At 36.1% G+C, this 20,739-nt stretch overlaps 1 protein-coding gene across 2 annotated transcripts in view; it reads left to right on the top strand.

Moving 5' to 3' along the window:
• Positions 1-20,739, top strand: part of LOC127455966 (guanine nucleotide-binding protein G(o) subunit alpha) — a 134,619-nt gene that overhangs the window by 22,157 nt on the left and 91,723 nt on the right. For both annotated transcript variants that reach the window (XM_051724194.1, XM_051724193.1), the window contains exon 3: positions 10,736-10,877. In XM_051724194.1, coding sequence (XP_051580154.1) covers positions 10,736-10,877 — 142 coding nt within the window. The remainder of the gene's footprint in view (positions 1-10,735; positions 10,878-20,739) is intronic.

Raw genomic sequence — 20,739 nt, 5'->3', positions numbered from 1 at the left:
AATCAGTTAAATCCCATTTGAAAAGTTCCCTCCTTCTTTCTATTTTCCAATGAAAATACAGTTTTACTCAGAATTCAGAATATAAAAATAAAACAGATAATTGTATTTAGATTACTGCTGTTGTTCCTGACTAACTAAATGAAAGGAATGTGTATTATTTGGCAGTCTCAGTATGTTATGTGAATGCTGTTACATTTGTAAAATGGATCGAAACATCTACATACCACAAGCCAATGTAGTTCATTGTTGGATTTCACAGTGACTCAATTCGCTAGCCTGACAAACAATAGTTTCATAAAACACTCCTCTGAAATGTCATCATCTTGAATGTTCCTAACAGTTGCTTTCTGACATCACACTGTGCATGGGCAATAAAAGAGAGAAAATAAGACGATAGAAGAAAGAGGAAGAGGGAGGAACACAGAATATTATAGCCTGTCATACAGACTGTTGTTTCATAATTCTGAGGACACAGTATTTTCCTTGTTTTTTGACAAGCTTTTAAATGCGAACTGATCCAATGTGAGAATATCACTCACATACATCTGTGCACAGCAGAAAGGACAGTCAGTAGTGTATGTGTTGGGCAGATGTTAGGCTGATGAGGGGGGTTTGCTGTTACAGTGGGGGTTGATCTGCGAACTCTTGGGTACATTGACAATGCGAAGGCCTAATTATTATTGTTATAAATAGATGTTCCTCCCAGCATTTGGAGGAATAAGTGGCCATGTCTGGAGGGTGATGACAGAAACAACACTCAAAAGCATCATCAGGACAAATGATACTCTTATAAATGGCATGAGCCAGCTCTGGGAGATAGGAGCTATAGAGGTAGCGTGGGTCGTTGTGTGTATTGCTATTTTGGTAACCACTGTGCACTCTTGAGACCTTTCACACCACATTCCACTCCACTGTTTCAAAATAAATCCATGTAGACATTCAGATCGGAGAGCTGCTCTTTAGATCAACTGTCTTCACTACATTGGTCTGATAAATGAGTTCCAGACGAAAATTCGGGAGGGCCATGTTCATTTAATCCTGTCAATCTGTAAGGATATACATACAAACAGCTGTGTACCTCACTCCCCTGACTACTTTTTTGGCATGACTCCACCATCCTAACTCCATTCGGACATCAAGAATGCCTGATTATTTTAATTGCTCTCAAAGGTTATATAAGCATTGTATAACAATTGTGGAACAATGGATAAATTCTGCTGATATTTGGCAGTAAACATTTTTTCTGTCTTTTTGCACAGTTCTCTGGGATACTTTATTCTGATTGGTCAGTTGCAGTATTGTATGATAAAATATTGTTTTTACAATGGCCACTACACTGTATTATTGGCCATTTTCCCAAGCATGCAATTTCCTACATAGCTGTGCATGTCTCTTGTATCACTCTGCAATCTCATTTTTCTCATATAATAGAATAATTTCAATTCAAAGCAATAAAGGACATGATTGCATTGACATGACAGCGGGATTGCATGTATTACACACAATTTGAATCATTCCTACAAGTTACATGTTCATAATGTGGGGAATTCCTGCACACATTTATTAACGTTAACATGTACAGTAGTAAAGTATTTGTAAACAAAACCGTGCAGATTTACAAAGAGAATCAGTAATTTTATCTTTCTGTAATAATATTAGAATCAGCATGAGTAATCAGTGCTACTGTGTCTCTCTATCTTTCTCTTTCTCTCTGACTCTCACAACATTCTGCTGCTCTTTGGACAAGTGTTGAGTTCAAGTGCTGAACTTATATATAACCTGTTAATTTGACATGCACATGGCGTTATATGTCTCAGCAAGCGAGCGACTGTTTATAAACAAACAACGAAGCTGACTATATAGTGCAAGCATGTGTCACTGGAGCAGTCTAGTTTTGCTTCATCACATCGTGTGGCTAACATTACAGCACCTTTGACAAGAAAGGCAGAAGTAGCAGAAATGCTTTGTTAAAATGCTACCAGAACTACTGCCGAGTGAAGAGAAAAGTTTAAAACAGACAACATCATCATCCTTTTAACACCTGTTACATCTCTACATATGGATTACGTCACCATCTCTCTGACACTCCATCTGATGTATACAGGTATAATATTATTAAGTAGGCCTGTGATTTACGTAATATAAATGATATAATAAGAATAATCAACATATTTAAAATATCATCCTATTAACTATCTTTAATAGCCTATACATATTATTATTATCTATTTTCCATTTACATCGTAACTGATTTAGCAGCAAGGTCCCCTCTTTCAGGATTCCATCTATTAATTTTCAGTGCATTTTGTCAACTTTCATCTGGTGAGAACTGACTTAAACTATTAATGGAAAGCTGACCCAAGCATGAAAATTCTGTTATAACTTACTCACCTAATGTTTTGCAAACCTGTATGACTTTCTTTTATCCATGGACCACAAAAGGAGATATTCGGCAGAATGTCAGTCTCAGTCACCATTCACTTTCAATGTATATTTTCAACTTCTTGAGGTATCACCCTGGGATGCTTTTTAAACAGTATTGAAGGAGTTCCCATCTATGTTGGGCACTTATTGGCTGCTTTTCTTTATTATTTGGTCCAAGTCATCAATTTCAAATACTTTTTTTTTATTTTTATTAAATGTAAGTTTTATAATGAAATAAATTAATATGGTGGCACAATGATATTTTTGTCTACAAAACAAATTTCAAACATTTAACCATATGCCTTCAGATCAAAAGATTTTTAAGATCATGAGAAACATTTCAGTCTAGTGTTTCAAAACTTTTGACCGGTAGTGTATATATATATATATATATATATATATATATATATATATATATATATATATATATATATATATATATATATATATATTTGAACTTTTGAAACTATACTGTATACTGAAACTATACTTTCCGCAACATGGAAAACACAGAAGGATTTGCGGAATCCAGTCATAAAAACTGAATTAACTGTAAAATGCGTAATGCCTAGGAAGTTGATATATTTGTGATGAAATTAATGTATAAATGCACAATTAATCAAATTAAAATGGTGATATGTCCTAGTGTGATAATTACACCACAAAAGGCTGAGATTTAATTAAACAAATAACCTATATGGTCTGCATGAGCTGTGTGCTTCAACTGTAGGTGAATGTGAGAAGCCACTGCTTATACACTAACCGCATCTTTAACATCACATGTGCTCTGTGTGTATTATTGACAAAGAGCAGAACACTTTATTCACTGTGAAGTGCATTTATATATATTATACTATATATTTATATAATTAAATCATAGCCTTTTGCAGTTTAATAAGCACATTAGCCCATATACTGAACCGCTTTTCCAGAAGAAGGAAGTGCAGTTGTCAAAAACATCCGGCTTTCCACCAAAAAGCCAAAATAAAAGCTCCATTTAACTAGATGCGTGAAACTGAAAAAATGTGACAGAAGAATATTACTTATATTCAAATGTAATATTCAATATAGTAGTAGTAGTAGTAGTAGTAATATCAGTAATTATTAATAATAAAATATCAGTTATTATATGATATTATATATACATTATATTTAAGCAATATCTCAAGCAAGAGTTTCATCACTGCTATCATTAATACTCTGATGCTCTAATGTGCAGCACTGTATTTGACCAATAATAATAATAATAAAATAAAAACCAAAACTCCAATTTTGGGTTTTGGATTGTGCTGTGAGGATCAGTATAGACGCTCTTCCTTTAATAAATAATAATGCAATGCTGCGGTGAAAAGTAATTGTTCTGTTTTCATTTGATTATTTTAGACAGTTTTTTTAATGATAAAAGTAAATTAACTTTAAAATGGAAAACACAAATTTGGAAAAAAATAAAACGGAATTTGGAAAAAATAAAACAGATTTCATAGGGCCCTTTGAATATTGCTTTTGAATGTTCCAGTACCCTGACATCGGCCTCATTAAGGCGCGGTCACACATACCTTCCTACAGCAAGATTCCGTGGCCGAAATAAGCCTAACCCTAACCCATTTCAAAAGAAAAAAATTTGCACGATGGACTTCCAGTGGCGAAGAATTTCCCTTTGCGGATTTTATGTGGAGTTCAAGTTTGCTGAACTTTGACAGGTGAATTCGCCACATTGACCAATAGGAAGCTACTTGCTTTGACAGTGACTTCTGTGTGGGCAGTACTTTGTACACAGCTACACTGAATATTCACAATGGACAAGGATATACTTTTAGCAGTGAGTTCGCCTTCTTCGCTCGCCATATTCCGCTGTGCGAAGGTATGTGTGTCTGCGCCTTTATGCCGAGTTACTGACAAGCGGCAGCTCCCATCAGACATTAAGCAGGTTTACCTTCTGTTAACACAGTGAAAATCAAAGAGAACCAGCATGTTTGAGTTATGCATGTGTTATGGTAACATTTATTGTCTGGATCTGCTGAACTTTTGAACCAATGGTTTTAGCTGTAAATATCATAAAATGCAAATTTTGAAATGCAAAATATTTAACAGATTTTAATATTGAACATTTGTTTATTTTTTTTTCCTTCACCTCTCTTATGTTAACATATTTGAATCACAAGGAATTGACAAAAAGATGTACTGTACATCCATACATGCATATATTTTGATTAGGAAGTACACATTGTTCTGTATTAATACAAGCCCAGTGTCTGACCATAAATTTAAGTAAAAATCTGAGCTCAGAAACGTAAACACACACACACACACACACACACACATGCCCTCATTACAGCACACATACAGGTGCATCTCAAAAAATTATAATATCGTGGAAAAGTTAATTTTTTCCGTAATTTAATTCAAAAAGTGGAACTTTCATATATTCTAGATTCATTACACATAAAATTTTTTGAGATGCACCTGTACCTGCGTGGGAACCTATTTGGCCTCAGGACAGTATTCTGATCTCAGAGCGTACGAATTGTGCCTAAGAATGCGTGTGTGTGTTAGGCCCTTGGTCTTTGCCAGGTCGACTGGAACAGGTGCCCTGTCAGTGAGTCTGCTTTCAGTGTCTCACATTTGAAACAGATTAATGTTTCCATCCTCCCTTGGGAATCAAAAACCGGTGTCTTTATTTACACTGCGACTTTCAAAAGACCCTAAACATTTGTTATTTTTATCACCTGAATTATTTAGTGGTCATCTGAGAGAAGTGGAAGTGGAAGAGGGAGAGAGAGACAGACAGGCATAGAAAGTGAGAAAGAGATTCTGAGAACGGCCATGTCTTGCCTCATGATCATATTGATCAGTACTGTTTGCATAGGTTTGCTAGGACCAGCTGTTGTTGAATAGGGAGCTTGATTTGCTCATAACAGGCCTATATAAACATAATATATTTTATAATATTTTACAAGTAATGGAAAGTTATTGACAAGTTAACTTTTAAGATTAACTAAATAAGTTTAAGATTTATTTAATCAATAAAATATCTTTGATTCATGTTATTTTGTTTTCTTGCCTTAAAAGGATATCTGAATGCATAAAAACTTAATGTATGAAAGGAAACAACATGATCACACGGGAAGTCGGCATGCTGTTTCCGAAAGTTCCGTTACCCTAGGATCGGCAGCAGTATGCCGACTCACTGACATGCCCTATCTCCCATTGGACATATTTGGAAGGGCTCAACAACAATTACATTCCCTCATGGCTTGACTGGTAGTGCGTTGTGTCAGTTGTATGGGAGACCACAGTTCAATCCCCAATCGAATGAGAAAGTAATCATGTTTGTATAAACAATCACGAGCATGATAAGGGGGTTGCATTTTTGTCCCTAACATTGCATTTTTTCTCTACTAATAGTTAGGGTTAGATTTGGGTTTTGGTTGGGGGGTAGATTAAATAAGATAAGCTTTTATCTTCACTGTTTTACACCCTGTTCAGCTGAAAACAATTATTTTTACAACTGGCTTCTGTCTACCTCTTATGGATATAAATGGATGTATTACTTGTTTATATGCTCTGAAACACTTACTGCCTTAGCCTCTGGAGGCAGTGTTTTAAAATTCGGTCAATGTATACAGATTTCGGCTAAAGAAAAATCGGCACACACTTGCCTATTTTTATGTGAGATCAGGCTGAAGGAAAAACAAACTAGTCAGCAGAATAATTTTGATTATTTTAACTTTAAAATCATGAAACAACTCATTTGACTTTCGTAATGTACATATTAAAAAGAGATATTCAGTGAGGAAAGAAAGGTGACGTGACTTGATTTTATTCATTAGATATTGAATGGCAGTTCCATACCAGAGTAATAATAAACTGTAAGTGGTGAACAGCTTCTTCAATCAAAGCTTTATTTATACAAAGTTTGATTTTTGACTGACCAACCATTCTAATACCAACTTGAAAGCGTCAACATTGCTTCAGAGAAACATTTCTTACAGTAGAAGGAAACGTGAAAACATGAAACAGCTTACTGTTTAATTATAATTTATAGATAGGGTTCGATTACGTCATCAACACTCCCCTGCCGCTATATTATCCATAGGCACAGAGTAAACAAAGCAGTACGTTTCTCCGGTACCAACGAGATAAACACAGACATTGGAAACATTAGGACCGCGAAAAGGATTGAAGTGTAGATAGAAATGTTGGACAATATTTACGAATGTGTTAAATATGATAAATATGAAGATTCATAGTCTATTCATATTCTCAAAGCTATGTCTTCGATGACTGGGTTTTAACTGTGTACTTTCGAGATGAGACTCTGCCAAGTTTTGTATTACCTGGGATGTAACATGGTTTACTTTAAATTTATGTATTAAAATGCTGTCGAAAAATAATACTGGAGTATTCAATAAATAAGAGCCTACACACAAGATATGAAAACAAACTTATTATGCTGATGCTAACTGTCACGAGTCCTGAATGTTTTATGTAAACAAAGTACTGAATGCTAGTGTTGTAAATTCAAGAATCAATTTATTGTTATTCAGCATTTACACAGATGTTCAAGAGAAAATTGTATTTTTTTTTTTTACTAAATGGCCAAGACGGCAACAGAAGAACACTTATACAAATGGGAGAAACAGCTAGGAAAACTTTAACCTGCCATTAGACTGTATTTTAGCCTTTAGCTGGCCATCAGTCTGTGTAACTACACTAATGTAACAACGGGAAAGATATACTCACAGCTCCCAGATTTACCTTAAAAAATCATGATCAGAATACACTCAGCTGAAAGGTTTTTACTGGGTAACTTCGTAGCTCTTCTTTACTTACTAAGTGCTCTGATTTCCTTGGTTGCCCTTTCTTTTCTTACTAAGTGCTCTGATTTCCCTTGTGTTTCTTCCCCTGTTGGTCAGATTATAGCAACTATAGAACACAACTGGTTAACATTTAAAAATCTAAACAACTGTCCTGTTTATATATTACATAAAATGTATAGTTTTTACTAAAATGTAAATACTATACTAAACTTTATATGGTATTATTTAGTAATACTCTTTCTTCCACCACACCACCAGACAAACTGTTTAAATCTACATCTACGTGATGTCATCGGAATACTATTTATAGACAGTCTTTTCTCTATCTGCTGACATGATTACTGAACATATTTGTGCTGAAATTGACTAATCGACGATGATTAAATTATTAACGATGAATAATCAATCAACGATTATTCAGTAAAATCCCATATATACTATATATATATATATATATATATATATATATATATATATATATATACATGTTCTTGGTCTTATTGGGTGCAATGAATCAGTTTATATATATATATATATATATATATATATATATATATAAATAACTGATTCATTGTACCCAATAAGACCAAGAACATGTATTACAAAAGTAAATAGGGTAATGTAAAATTACTAGCGCCTCTATGAAATGAATTGAAAGCTGCTTTAATGTGTGTTTTCTATTCACCTGAATGACAGTCAGGTATTTAGTAGCCTTTGGTTCACCTGAATATGTGGGTTTGTGTGTCTGTATGTCCACCCAGTGTTCAAAAATATCATCCTGCAAACACATGCCTCATCACACCTCTCCCTGGCACCAGTCTAATAAACCAGTGTGTTGTCTGGGTCTGCATAATACCAGGGTTTGCCAACCTATCTGGCTTTTCATGCCACACTAACACTGTTTACTGAGACCTGTAAATTCAATTGGAAAGCTGGCCACTGGCATGATAATTCATGGGGTTTAGCTTTCAAGCCAGACAATGCCATTGTGTATTACAAAACAAAAGGGGTAAAAGCCTCATTCAGATATGATACATCTAAAAATGACTTTCACAGGCCGACTTTCAGTATCGCAGAACAGACAGATGTCCAAACCCAATTTCAGCTAAATCAATTGGGTCTTGGCCAGGGATGGACCAAGTCCCCCCCTTTGTGGTTTGACTCCAGCACAGTTATATTCTCTTTAAAAAAAAAAAAATCAGCCCTTCCTTTTCTGAATGTCCCACTTTTTCTGGATCAGTCTAAAAAATGTGGTTCATTACGGAGATAACATCATATGACAATAGCATTTTATAAAGGTACTGAATAAGAGAGTGATCGAATGAAGAGAACTAATTGCAAGACTACTTTAACAGTGTAAAACATAACCTATGAAGGGACAAGGACACAATCCTGGATGATAGAAACACTACTGCACTTCCTGCCATAATGCCCTTAATATGATGATTAAAAACCCCTCCTCAACAGGAAACCGTGTCATCTTACACCAGTATCTCAATAGCACAAAATGAAGATAAACTACCCTACACCTTTTGGAGATAATAACGATCTGCCCATAATGGCTACAGCAATTGAAGCAATTTGTTTTAACTTTTGTTTTTGCATTTAAATGGTCAATGAAGCCATTAGTAACACTTTACAGTAATGTTCCATTTATTAACATTAGCTAATGCATTAGCAGGGTTGGGTAGTAACAGAATACATGCAACGGGATTACGTATTTAAAATACAAAATATAAGTAACTGTGTTCCACTACAGTTACAATTTAAATCATTGGTATTTAGAATACAGTTACATTCAAAAAGTATTTTGATTACTGAAGAGATTACTTTGCATTTTATTGTAATTTGTTTCATTTAATATTTAGTCCTTTCAGATGGAAAACATTTATACATATAAATGATGCGATCCAAAGTGCATTTGAACAGTGGTGAAACACTTTCTTATGATGTGTTACATTCATATGAGCAGACAGAGAAGTAAGTTTGAAGTAAGTTTGGAGCAGAAGAAATAGAAATAGCTTTATGCTAAGCTAAAATGCTATTTCTAGCCATTTTACATGCACATGTTATGAGGCACGATCATATTTTATTATCAAGAAAATTCATGTTGGATCATAATTTCTTTTTTTTCTAGTTAGATCTTTAATATTAGGGCAAAAATCTTATTCTTGATCATTTTTGTATTGTTTTCCTGTAAAAACATTAAAAAATCCGTAAAAACAAGATCAGTTTGATTTATCTTGTTTTTGAAACAACACTGCATAAGATATTTGGGTTTTTCAGAGAATGTATTTTTAACATGTGTATTTTGTCTTACTGTACTGGCAGAGTTTTTATAGTCAAAACAAGTGAAAAAATCTACCAGTGCTGAAGAAGTAATCCAAAGTATTTAGAATACGTTACTGACCTTGAGTAATCAACGGAATATGTTACAAATTACATTTTACAGCATGTATTCTGTAATCTGTAGTGGAATACATTTAAAAAGTAACCCTCCCAACCCTGTGCATTAGGTAACAGTGAACAATATATTTATTACATAATTTAGTAATCTTTGTTTATATTAGTTAATAAAAATAGAATTGTACATTGTTAGTTCATGTTAGCTCATAGTGCATTAACTAATGTTAACTAATACAACTTTTAATTTTAAAACTGTATTAATATATGCTGGAGTTAACATTAACTAAAATTAATAAATGCTTAATAATTATTGTTCATTGTTAGTTCATATTAACTAATGTTGTTAATTAATGTTAACAAATGGAACCTTATTGTAAAGTGTTACCAAGCCATTCATCTTTCGTCACTTCTTTACATCATCTGATGTTTTGATAAACTGACATTTAAATCAATTGACACTCAGTGGCTTTGGCAATTATGTATTTCGACTTAAGCCATTTAATAGACCCACCCCTTTTTATTCAGTAGAAAATCTCTACCAAACTGACTGTAAAGGGATCAGTGGCAATGTTGTGAACTTAAATGTATCAAGATTGATACACAGAGAGCAGTGCAGGCAATTTAATTATGCTTCCTCCTAAGATACCTAATTTTAGCCTAATTCTAAGGCAACATCGCATGTGTCCTTTGTGTTCAAGGCAATCTCATATTGCATTGCGACTAGTTCAGTGGAAAAATAAACCCAAGACAGCGAAATATCATTAAAAATAAAAAGCCTTGTTGATGAGAGAGGTCAGCTGAGAATAGCCAGACTGGTTCAAGCTGACACAAAGGCTACGGTAACTCAGATTACCACTCTGTACAATTGTAGTAAGCAGAATAGCATCTCAGAATGCACAACATGTTGAATCTTGTGGCGGGTGGTCTACATCAGCAGAAGACCATGTTGGGCACATTATTAGGACCATAGTGTTCCTAATAAAGTGCTCAATGATTGTAGATGCACATATGTATGTATACAGACACACATGCAACAACTGCATTCTCTCTAACATGTCATTTGTTATGTCTGTGTGTGTTTGTAGGATTATCCATGAGGATGGTTTCTCTGGTGATGATGTGAAGCAGTACAAGCCAGTGGTCTACAGCAACACCATCCAATCCTTGGCTGCTATCGTGCGTGCCATGGACACACTGGGGCTTGAGTACGGAGACAAGGAGCGCAAAGTGAGTACAACACAAATCCTGATAAGCTCTAACGCTTATTAATGTATCACATTCCCATAAAAGGAACACTAAAGCAAATATTACCCTCGGATGGATTATAATTATAACACTCACAGCCAGTTGTCATTTCAATTTAAGATGACGTATGACTCATTTTCTTTTTGGAATTTGGTCTAAAAAATGACCTTTTTTTTCATCAGAAATTATTATAGCAAAATACTTAAAAATTTTTGCAATATAGTACATTATATATTTTTTTAAAGTGTTGACCTGTGAGTGTATATGAGCACCTAATCTACACACAGTCAGAATGCATGCTAGAATACTGATAATACCACATAAGCACATAAAACATACTGCTGTTTAGCAATATAGTAAATATGTTATCAAGTTTCAACATATTCTTGTCAAATTGACTGCATTTCAGAACATGGTGTTTGACAAAGTGTTGTATGATGTGATGGTGAACATTATGTGTGTGTGTGTGTGTTTATGTTAATGTTTGATGAATGGGATAGTGAAATTATATCAATAATGTGTTCAAACGTGCATGTGATGATGAGGTTAATGACATTTTTGCTGTTTTGGTCGGAAAAGTCTTGTTACTGCATTGTGCACTATTGCATTGCCAATGACCATAACCAACTAACTCCCTGTGGAATCAACCATTTCCTGTTATTAACAAGGTGAAGTGTGTATTTTGTTCAATGTTTAAAAACTTTCTACCATCTCAGTTTAATGTTCAGAGATAACTAGAAGTAAGTTACTTGTATGTTGATTTCCAATGGCAGAAGGGAGAAGTGTTCGGGAAACCTGTTTGAAAATTCCATATAATGATGCTAGTGGTGCAGAAAGTGCGAACTTCACCTTTAAGTACAATATAAATTGGACTTAGTAAATGTACATTTGGTCTAATTAATAACAACCATTCTCTACCAAAGACTCTATGTGATAAAGACTCACAACCAGTAATGTATTCTAAAATCAAACAGTAGCAGGCTAACCAATGTCTTCAAAATGACAGAATACTGAAGAATTCTGTCTGCAAAAAAGATGTGAAACTGTCGATACACTAGAGTAAAATGATCATTGGAAGCTTCAGGTAGAATTGCTTCCTCTGTAAAGATTTTTTTGCTAACGCCTTCCATCAGTGAGAATATAACACTCATAATCCCGTAGTGCCCTTTTCCAAAAGCTCTTTCGATATAATGTCAGTCAACTCATTGACCTTAACAGGAAGAAATGCTTAATTTTAAGCCAAAGCCATCAGTACATGTAGAACAGTCATCTGAAATATCTAGCAGCCATCGATTGAGATATTTTTCTCAAGAGAAATAGAAAACCTCTTAATTTCTAGGTTGAGTTACATCTCAGGAAGCTGGGCTTGAAGGGCATCAGATCTATGAACGTATTAATAGAGGCTGTAGATAGCAATGTGACATAATGTGTATGTATATTGGAATGTGACTATTATTTAGTTGCGTTAAGTCAGTTGTAAATTGAGCAATAGATCAGAAAGTGTGGAATATACCTACCAGTCAAAAGTTTGGACACACTTGACTGAATTTATGTTTTCATTATCTTAACATTGGATCTCATGGCTTATACTTCAATGCTTGAAATAATTTTTGAAGACAAATATATATTTATATTTTTATATTTACTTTTATATTTAAAAGCAAATTAAATATATATTTTTTAAATAAAGTGCTTACATATCAATTTCTTTAGAAAACTAATATTTTAATTGAGATATATACAGTTGTGCTCAAAAGTTTGCATACCTTTGGAGAATTGATACCATTTTTAAAGAAAATATGAGTGAGCAGGTTAGGTTAACTGTAGGTTATAACAGAATGGCACAATCATAAAACAAAACATGGCAACAAAGAAAAAAATGAAATGACCACTGTTCAAAAGTCTGCATACCCTTAGTTCTTAATACTGTGTATTGCACCCTTTAGCATCAATGACAGTGTGCAGTATTTTGTAATAGTTGTCTATGAGGCCCCAAAATCTTGCAGGTGGTATAGCTGCCCATTCGTCTTGGCAAAATGCCTCCAGGTCATGCAAAGTCTTTGGTCGTCTTGCATGAACCGCACGTTTGAGAACTCCCCAGAGTGGCTCGATGATATTAAGGTCAGGAGACTGTGATGGCCACTCCAGAACCTTCACCTTTTTCCTGCTGTAACCACTGGAGGGTCAACTTGGCCTTGTGCTTAGGGTCATTGTCGTGCTGGAAAGTCCAAGAGCGTCCCATGCGCAGCTTTCATGCAGAAGTATGCAAATTGTCTGCTAGTATTTTCTGATAACATGCTGCATTCATCTTGCCATCAATTTTCACAAGATTCCCCGTGCCTTTAGAGCTCACACCCCCCCAAAACATCAGTGAGCCACCACCATGCTTCACAATGGGGATGGTATTCTTTTCACTATAGGCCTTGTTGACCCCTCTCCAAACATAGTGCTTATGGTGACCATAAAGCTCTATTTTGGTTTCTTCACTCCAAATTGCAGTGTGCCAGAAGCTGTGAGGCGTGTCAAGGTGTTGTCGGGCATATTGTAACCGGGCTTTTTTGTGGCATTGGCGCAGTAAAGGCTTCTTTCTGGCAACTCGACCATGCAGCTCATTTTTGTTCAAGTATCGTCGTATTGTGCTCCTTGAAACAACCACAGCGTCTTTTTCCAGAGCAGCCTGTATTTCTCCTGAGGTTACCTTTGGGTTTTTCTTTGTATCCCAAACAATTCTTCTGGCAGTTGTGGCTGAAATCTTTCTTGGTCTACCTGACCTTGGCTTGGTATCAAGAGATCCCCGAATTTTCCACTTCTTAATAAGTGATTGAACAGTACTGACTGGCATTTTCAAGGCTTTGGATATCTTTTTATATCCTTTCCCATCTTTAAACAGTTCCATTACCTTGTTATGCAGGTCTTTTGACAGTTCTTTTCTGCTCCCCATGGCTCAGTATCTAGCTTGCTCGGTGCATCCACGTGAGAGCTAACAAACTCATTGACTATTTATACACAAACATTAACTGCAATTTAAAAAGCCACAGGTGTGGGAAATTAACCTTTAATTGCCATTAAACCTGTGTGTGTCACCTTGTGTGTCAAGGCCAAACATTCAAGGGTATGTAAACTTTTGATCAGGGCCATTTGGATGATTTCTGTTATCATTATGATTTAAAAAGGAGCTAAACAACTATGTGATGATAAATGCCTTCATATGATCACTATCCTTAAATAAAAGACAGTTTTTTTTTTTTTTGCATGATCAGTCATATTTTCAAAATCGATGCCAAAATTTCAAAATTTCTGCCAGGGTATGCAAACTTTTGAGCACAACTGTATATATATATATATATATATATATATATATATATATATATATATATATATATATATATATATATATATAAAACATCTAAATTAAGTCAAAAATAATATATCTAAATCAACCTGAATACATTAGGTTACACCAACCCAACAGGTATTATATGTAGAAATAGATTCTTTTGGAAATAATTGCACTTTTTACAGTGTACATGGGAACCCCTTGAGTACAGTTTTAAAAGCATCCCAGGTAGATACCTCATAAAGAGGCTGAGAGGATGTCCAGAGTGTGCAGAGCTGCAATCTATGCAAAGAGCAGCTACTTTCAAGCTAAAATATAAGATAGTTTTGATTTATTTAAAATTTTTGGTCACTACATAATTCCCATACTACCATTTGTGTTATTGCATGGTTTTTAATTTTCTACTATTCTAGAAATGTGGAAAATATTAATAAAAAGTATAAGTAGGTGTGTCCAAACGTTTGAGTGGTAGTGTATGTGATGTGTACAAAAAATACTCTGTTTTAGAGAGGATCTTACATGAAACTTTTGCATACAGTGTGTATACACTGATGCTGAGAACAGATCACTCCACACATCCACACCAACTCTTGAGCCCTCTGTTCCTTCAGGCTGTGTATTCCAGCTGCCTCACACCTTTTTAATCTGAGGTGTGAAGCTTTTATTGGAACCGCTTTCTCAACAATCACTTTGCCCTTTCTCTCTCTCTCTCTCTCTCTCTCTCTCTCTCTCTCTCTCTCTCTCTCTCTCTTTGCTCTTGGTTTATCTCTCACCCCCATCAGTTTCTTTCTTTTTTACCTTCCTTGCTTCCCTTCCCTTGGTCTTTGTATGCTATCTCAAAGCCCCCTTCCCTATCTCCCTCCCCTCATCTCCTCTTTTCTCTCAGCAATCTGGCCCTGTTGCCATGGCTACCTCTTGTTTTGCCTCTCTCTCAACACATTCCACAAGTCTGTGTCCATGGGCAATGTCACTCGCATACTTTCTGCCCAGCACCAATGAGGCAACAGATATCATGTGACAGTCCACGCAGCATGTGTGACCAGAATGAAGAGTAAGCCACTCCCTTCACAGAGTAAAAATCATGTGGGGCGAATTCACCCCACAGTTGCGTGCGGTATTTCATCGCAAAAACCTGCATCTTATTCACTAACCACCCGCAATTCAGTTTAGCCAAGCACTAAATGCGCTGAAATAGCATTTGCACTGTATTTAAATTAAAAAATTGTCATTATTTCAGCACAAACATGCTTTGTTTCTATGTAAATTAGGGTTATTGTGTGTTGTGGCTTTTCGACAACAATCAGCATTATTCGCCTGTCGCAATTAAAGTCATGCTACATACATTACCATGAAAACAGGTGGTAAACAATGTTTTTTTTTGGGGCGTGTTTGTGCCATTACTTGATTTGCATAATTTCTTTGTGAACTGAGTGCTGAAACAACACAAATAAATAACACTATCACAAGGTGCAATTAATACTTAGTGAATTCCCCCTCGTGTATCTGTCTCAGTTATTCCTGAGTGGTACCCTGTGGCAGACAAGCTTCATGTTTGGTAGGGAAAGAAGGAAGCAGACACCAATTCAATGAGACACCAACATAAAACTGAAACATAACGACACATACACAGAGCAGCCGCTCTTTCGAACTGGCATCCCCGCTCCTCTTTATCCCTCTCCCGGCTGATTGGGCTGATTCAGCGCCAGGCGTCCATCGTTACGGCCTGGCCACGCCCTCCGGCCTGACTTACTCCCCCCCTCCCTTCCTGGAGGGGAGGTGTTGCCCTTTCGGCCATTTTTCTGTTGGCCAGTCTTCCCCACCTCCTGGGAATCTGAGTAGGACGAGGGGTGGGAGACGGGAGAGGGAGAGAGAGAGCGGGAGAGAGAGAGAGAGAGAGAGAGGGAGAGAGAGAGGAAAAATAAAAAAATGTCTAGTTCCCGACCACACTGCTACATGGTCCTCAGCCAGCTGCATTGCCCCCTGGCGAATGGCAACGACGAGGACTCCATGACAGCGTGTCGTCTTCCAATCCCGGGTTTTGGCACTAGTGTGGCAGACAAGCCTCTTGTTTGGTAGGGAAAGGAGGAAGCAGGAAACCGGATTAACAATCAACAAGACTTTAATGAGACAACAAAATAAAACTGACACATAACGACACACACACAGAGCGGCCGCGTGCGTCTCTCTCTCTTTTGAACGGGCATCCCGGGCTCCTCTTTATCCCTCTCCCGGCTGATTGGGCTGATTCAGCGCCGGGTGTCCATCGTTACGGCCCGGCCACGCCCTCCTCCTCGTCACATACCTGTTGGATGTTGGTGTTATCTTGATATGTTATGTTGCTCTATGTGATAAAATGTTAAAATAGCCTTTTGTTCTCTCTCTATTTGTGGGCGTGGCACACTGTATACACTATATGGCTTGTATATACTTTATGCACACAGCATGTGTGAGTCTATCTACGTTATTTTCATGTCTATATCCATGCAGCTTTCCTGATAAAGAGCAGGGATCCCTTTTCTCTACAGCTCAGTAACGTAATGGCAGATTATGCTGCTACATCTTGTGGTAGGAAGTTTGTTCGGCCTATTTTGATTCAGGGCTAAATAAAAGTCTCATTACTGTCATGCTGCCAGTCCACTACATTATAATTTAGCAAAATGGCCGCCACTTTGATGAGAAGAGAGTGCATCAGAAGGATCTGGAGGTAAAAATCTCATTCATTTTCTCCACAGAGAGCTCTGAGGATAAACAATGGAAAATGCTTCTGTAGAAGCCACAATTCAGTGTGATTTTAACTTCATTTTTATTTTATATTTTAAAAGCTGAATTCACGGTGAAGCACTATACTACCAATGAATCCTGAAAAGAGCTCCACCAATCAGAATAGCTGTTTTCATGGAAACTGATCTTATATATATTTATTAGGGATGTTCCAGGGTTGTCAACTAATTGAATAGTCATCCAACAACTAACTAATCGACTAGTGAGGCTGACTACTAACATTAATATTTTTAGTGGTGGTGGTTTTAATGGAAGACACAATTATCAAATGAATTGAGAGACGCAAATTCTTGGAGAGCGTTTTTGAGTGATGATAACTTTCTGTGCTTAACAGTTAATAATAGTCAGCGCAGTAAAACCCTCTGCAAGAAGTTTAGTCTCTTTAATGCTTTAGGTTTAGTCTTTTTATGCAAAGTGCCAAATCAACTATACATTTCAAGACGATCACTGTCAGACATTAAATTCTCTGCTGTGAGTAATATTCCTGTATTTGTGAAAGGCTGTGGAAAATATAGTCTTTTACTGATTCTCTCTGACACTGCTTAAATAAAAAGTTGCAGTTTAAAAAAGGTTTAAACAGTATTATGTCGTGAACTAGATGTGTGCCTGAAATATTAACTTGTAGTTCTGCACTTTTGAATGTGCAGCGATGAGCGCCCTGAAACAATTTGATTACATTGAAGCTAACTATAAAAGTAAGAAAGGTAAGAAATAAGAAATGCTCCAATATAAAGCAGCACAAAACTGTGTATATGCATCCTGAATGCAGAATGACACTATGTATTGGAGCATTTCTTATTTCTTACCTTTCTTACTTTGATAGTTTTGTGCAATATGATGTTAGAGTTATTTTACCTATTTATTTGTTGAATATCTGTTTGTTACCATGTTGAAGTGCTGCGCTTAACGTCCGTATATCCCTTTGAAGCTCACGATTGATCGGTTCACATTAACATAATGGTGCCTAATTTAGTCTCACCCTTAATACCGACTAGTTGAGTAGTTGTTCAAACAACTGACCAACTATATATGTACTGGTAATTTTAATAATTGTTCTATGCTTTCAATCTATGTTGATAAATGAATAGATTTATATTGTCATCATTCTGATTTTCATAAACTTTTTTTGCTCAAAATCCATGTTTGCATTGTTGTTATTCATCTCGGGATGTATTTTTTTGTTTATGGCTTAGAATTCTTTATTTATGTTTTAATTTAAATTTCTATGGAGAAAATTAATGGGAAAAATACAGTACTTCCATAACCATGGCTGCTCAAACAGTGGGATGTCACTGTTGCGCCCTAATGGTTCTGTTAGCCTCAACATGTTAGTGTTACCTTGCCAGAGTTCCACACAACCTGAGCCACACCATAGCACACATATCTGAAATATAATTGCGAGTCTGTGGTGGGCATGGACGGTCTGCCTGATGCCTGGCATCCAGATGGACACAGATGGGCTTTGCCATGCTAGCTCTCTGGTTCTACTGCAGAATCATCAGGGTTCCCACGCATCCTGGGAAACCTGGAAAACCTGGAATTTTGCAGTGCAGTTTTCCAGTCATGGGTGGTGATGCGGCCTTTACACCTGGGGATGTGAATTAATTTTAATAATAAATGAACAATCTGAGTCCGCTTATATCGCAGTTACCACATCCGGTCATAAAAAATGCATGTATAAAGCGTGGAATATCTTGGAATTTGACAAATTTGAGACAAAAAGAATGTTTGAATGCACAAATAATACAATTACAATTGTGATATGTCCTAGTCTGATTTTTTAACTGCAAAAGGCTGCAATTTAATTAAATAAATAAATATAATCTGCATGTGCTGCATGCTTTAAAATGAATGTGTGTAATGAATTCAGAAAAAATAACCATTCAAAAACCATAATATACATCATTACCTCTGTGTTTTTGCTTAAATAGTACAACCATTTGGCAAATAAAATATCCTGGAAATGTAATGGAAAATCCTGGAAAATTGTGTCTTTAAAAGTTTGGGAAACCTGATCATGGTAAAGGGCCCTAACTCTATCAAAACAATCCCATTTAGGTGCCACCAAACTGTGTGCTAACTGCATGCAAGCATATTTTAAAAAATTCCTCAAAATAGAACTGAGAAAAAGAATTGCAGTCAGAATTAGGAATATTTGCTCATGGAGCGAGTTTGAGATAGAGAAAGTGAGAGAGACGTGAAAAGCTCTAAATTTAAAGTGATTAATCCTGCATTAGTGCTGACACACTAGCGAGAGCTCTACTTTCTGGCTATTTCCATTACTTATTCACTTAAAAAGACAAATATGTGCATGCAGAATCCATTTAATGCATTTTAAGTATTAAATCGTTGTATATTTTCTGGGTTATACAATGCTTTTATGTGAGGGATGCTACATGGTGAGAGAAATCTGTTCTTTCAGGTAAAACTGATTGGATGTGGGCAGTCACTCATATGTGTCATGATTTGCTGTCTTTGGCCACTAGAAATTTGTGGACATATAGTTGCTTTTGAAATATAGAGGCCAACTAATGATGCTTTGTTTTATTTCTAAAGTGTGTGTTTGGTGTGTATGGAGTGGCATCCCATCGGTGGCATTCTGCAGCAGTGCATGATTGGTTAAGGCAGTTTTTGTGTTTGGTTTTAGATCAGGAAGACTGTATTACTCTCTACTCAAACCATCACTGGGGTATGTGGTTGTTTATTGTGTAAGTATGAGTCTTTGTGTGTGTAGCGGAGGGAATACAGATTGGGAATAAGGAAGAAAGGATTCTGGCAGCAGAAAATTCCTTGCAGTCCCGGCAACGCCCCAGTGGTGATCTCACTCCCACTCATCATCCAGAAAGAACCCAATTGAACAGCCTCATCATCAACTAATACTCTTTATGTAAGACTGACCTGGAAAAAAACTGTGTGATCATCCTGCATTCAAATAAGAAAAAGACCTGGTTACTGTATGTGGAAGGCTATGACGTATATCTTCACAAATAGAATTTTAAAGGTGAGGCTAGTCCTTTGTATGTTCATAATGATGCACTGTCAAATAAAACTTATATCCAAATTATGTGGTTCAATGTGCTGCATAAGCCATGTTCCCTGCGTTTTTCTGTTTTGCATATGAGCCTGTTTTGGGAATGATGCATTATCATTAGTGTTTTATTTATGGGTACATGGTACATGTCCCACTTATGTGTGAAATGAACACCTGGTGAAAGTGTGTACACGTGTGTGTTTGTGTATGTCAGAAGATGTTAATAAGGGATAGTTCACACAAAAATAAAATTTCTGTCATCATTTACTCACCTTAATGTAGTTTCAATCCCCTTTGACTTTTTTATTCCGTGGAAAAAATTTCACCTTTCACTGCCACTGCATCTTTTTTTTCATGAAATATAAATGAATGGTGACTACCTCAATCACAAGTAACATTCGCCCTAACATCTACTTTTGTTACCAAAGAAGAAAGTCATACGGGTTTCACCCTACATTTTGCATTTCGGTATATTCATATTTAGGAATTGGTCTGATTTGCATTGAGCCAGTACCATTGCTAAAAATCAGAGGGGAAGGTTAGTCATATTTATAGGATGTCAAGTCAAGTCATTTTTATTTGTATAGCGCCTTTCACAACACACATCGTTTCAAAGCAGCTTTACAGAAAATCATGCATTAACAGAAAATGAAACTGTAATATCTATAATGTCTTAGAGTCAGGATGTGTAAATT

This window comes from Myxocyprinus asiaticus, chromosome 18 (assembly GCF_019703515.2).
Source record: "Myxocyprinus asiaticus isolate MX2 ecotype Aquarium Trade chromosome 18, UBuf_Myxa_2, whole genome shotgun sequence".
NCBI lineage: Eukaryota > Metazoa > Chordata > Actinopteri > Cypriniformes > Catostomidae > Myxocyprinus > Myxocyprinus asiaticus.
This window is presented reverse-complemented; position numbering and strand designations above follow the sequence as displayed.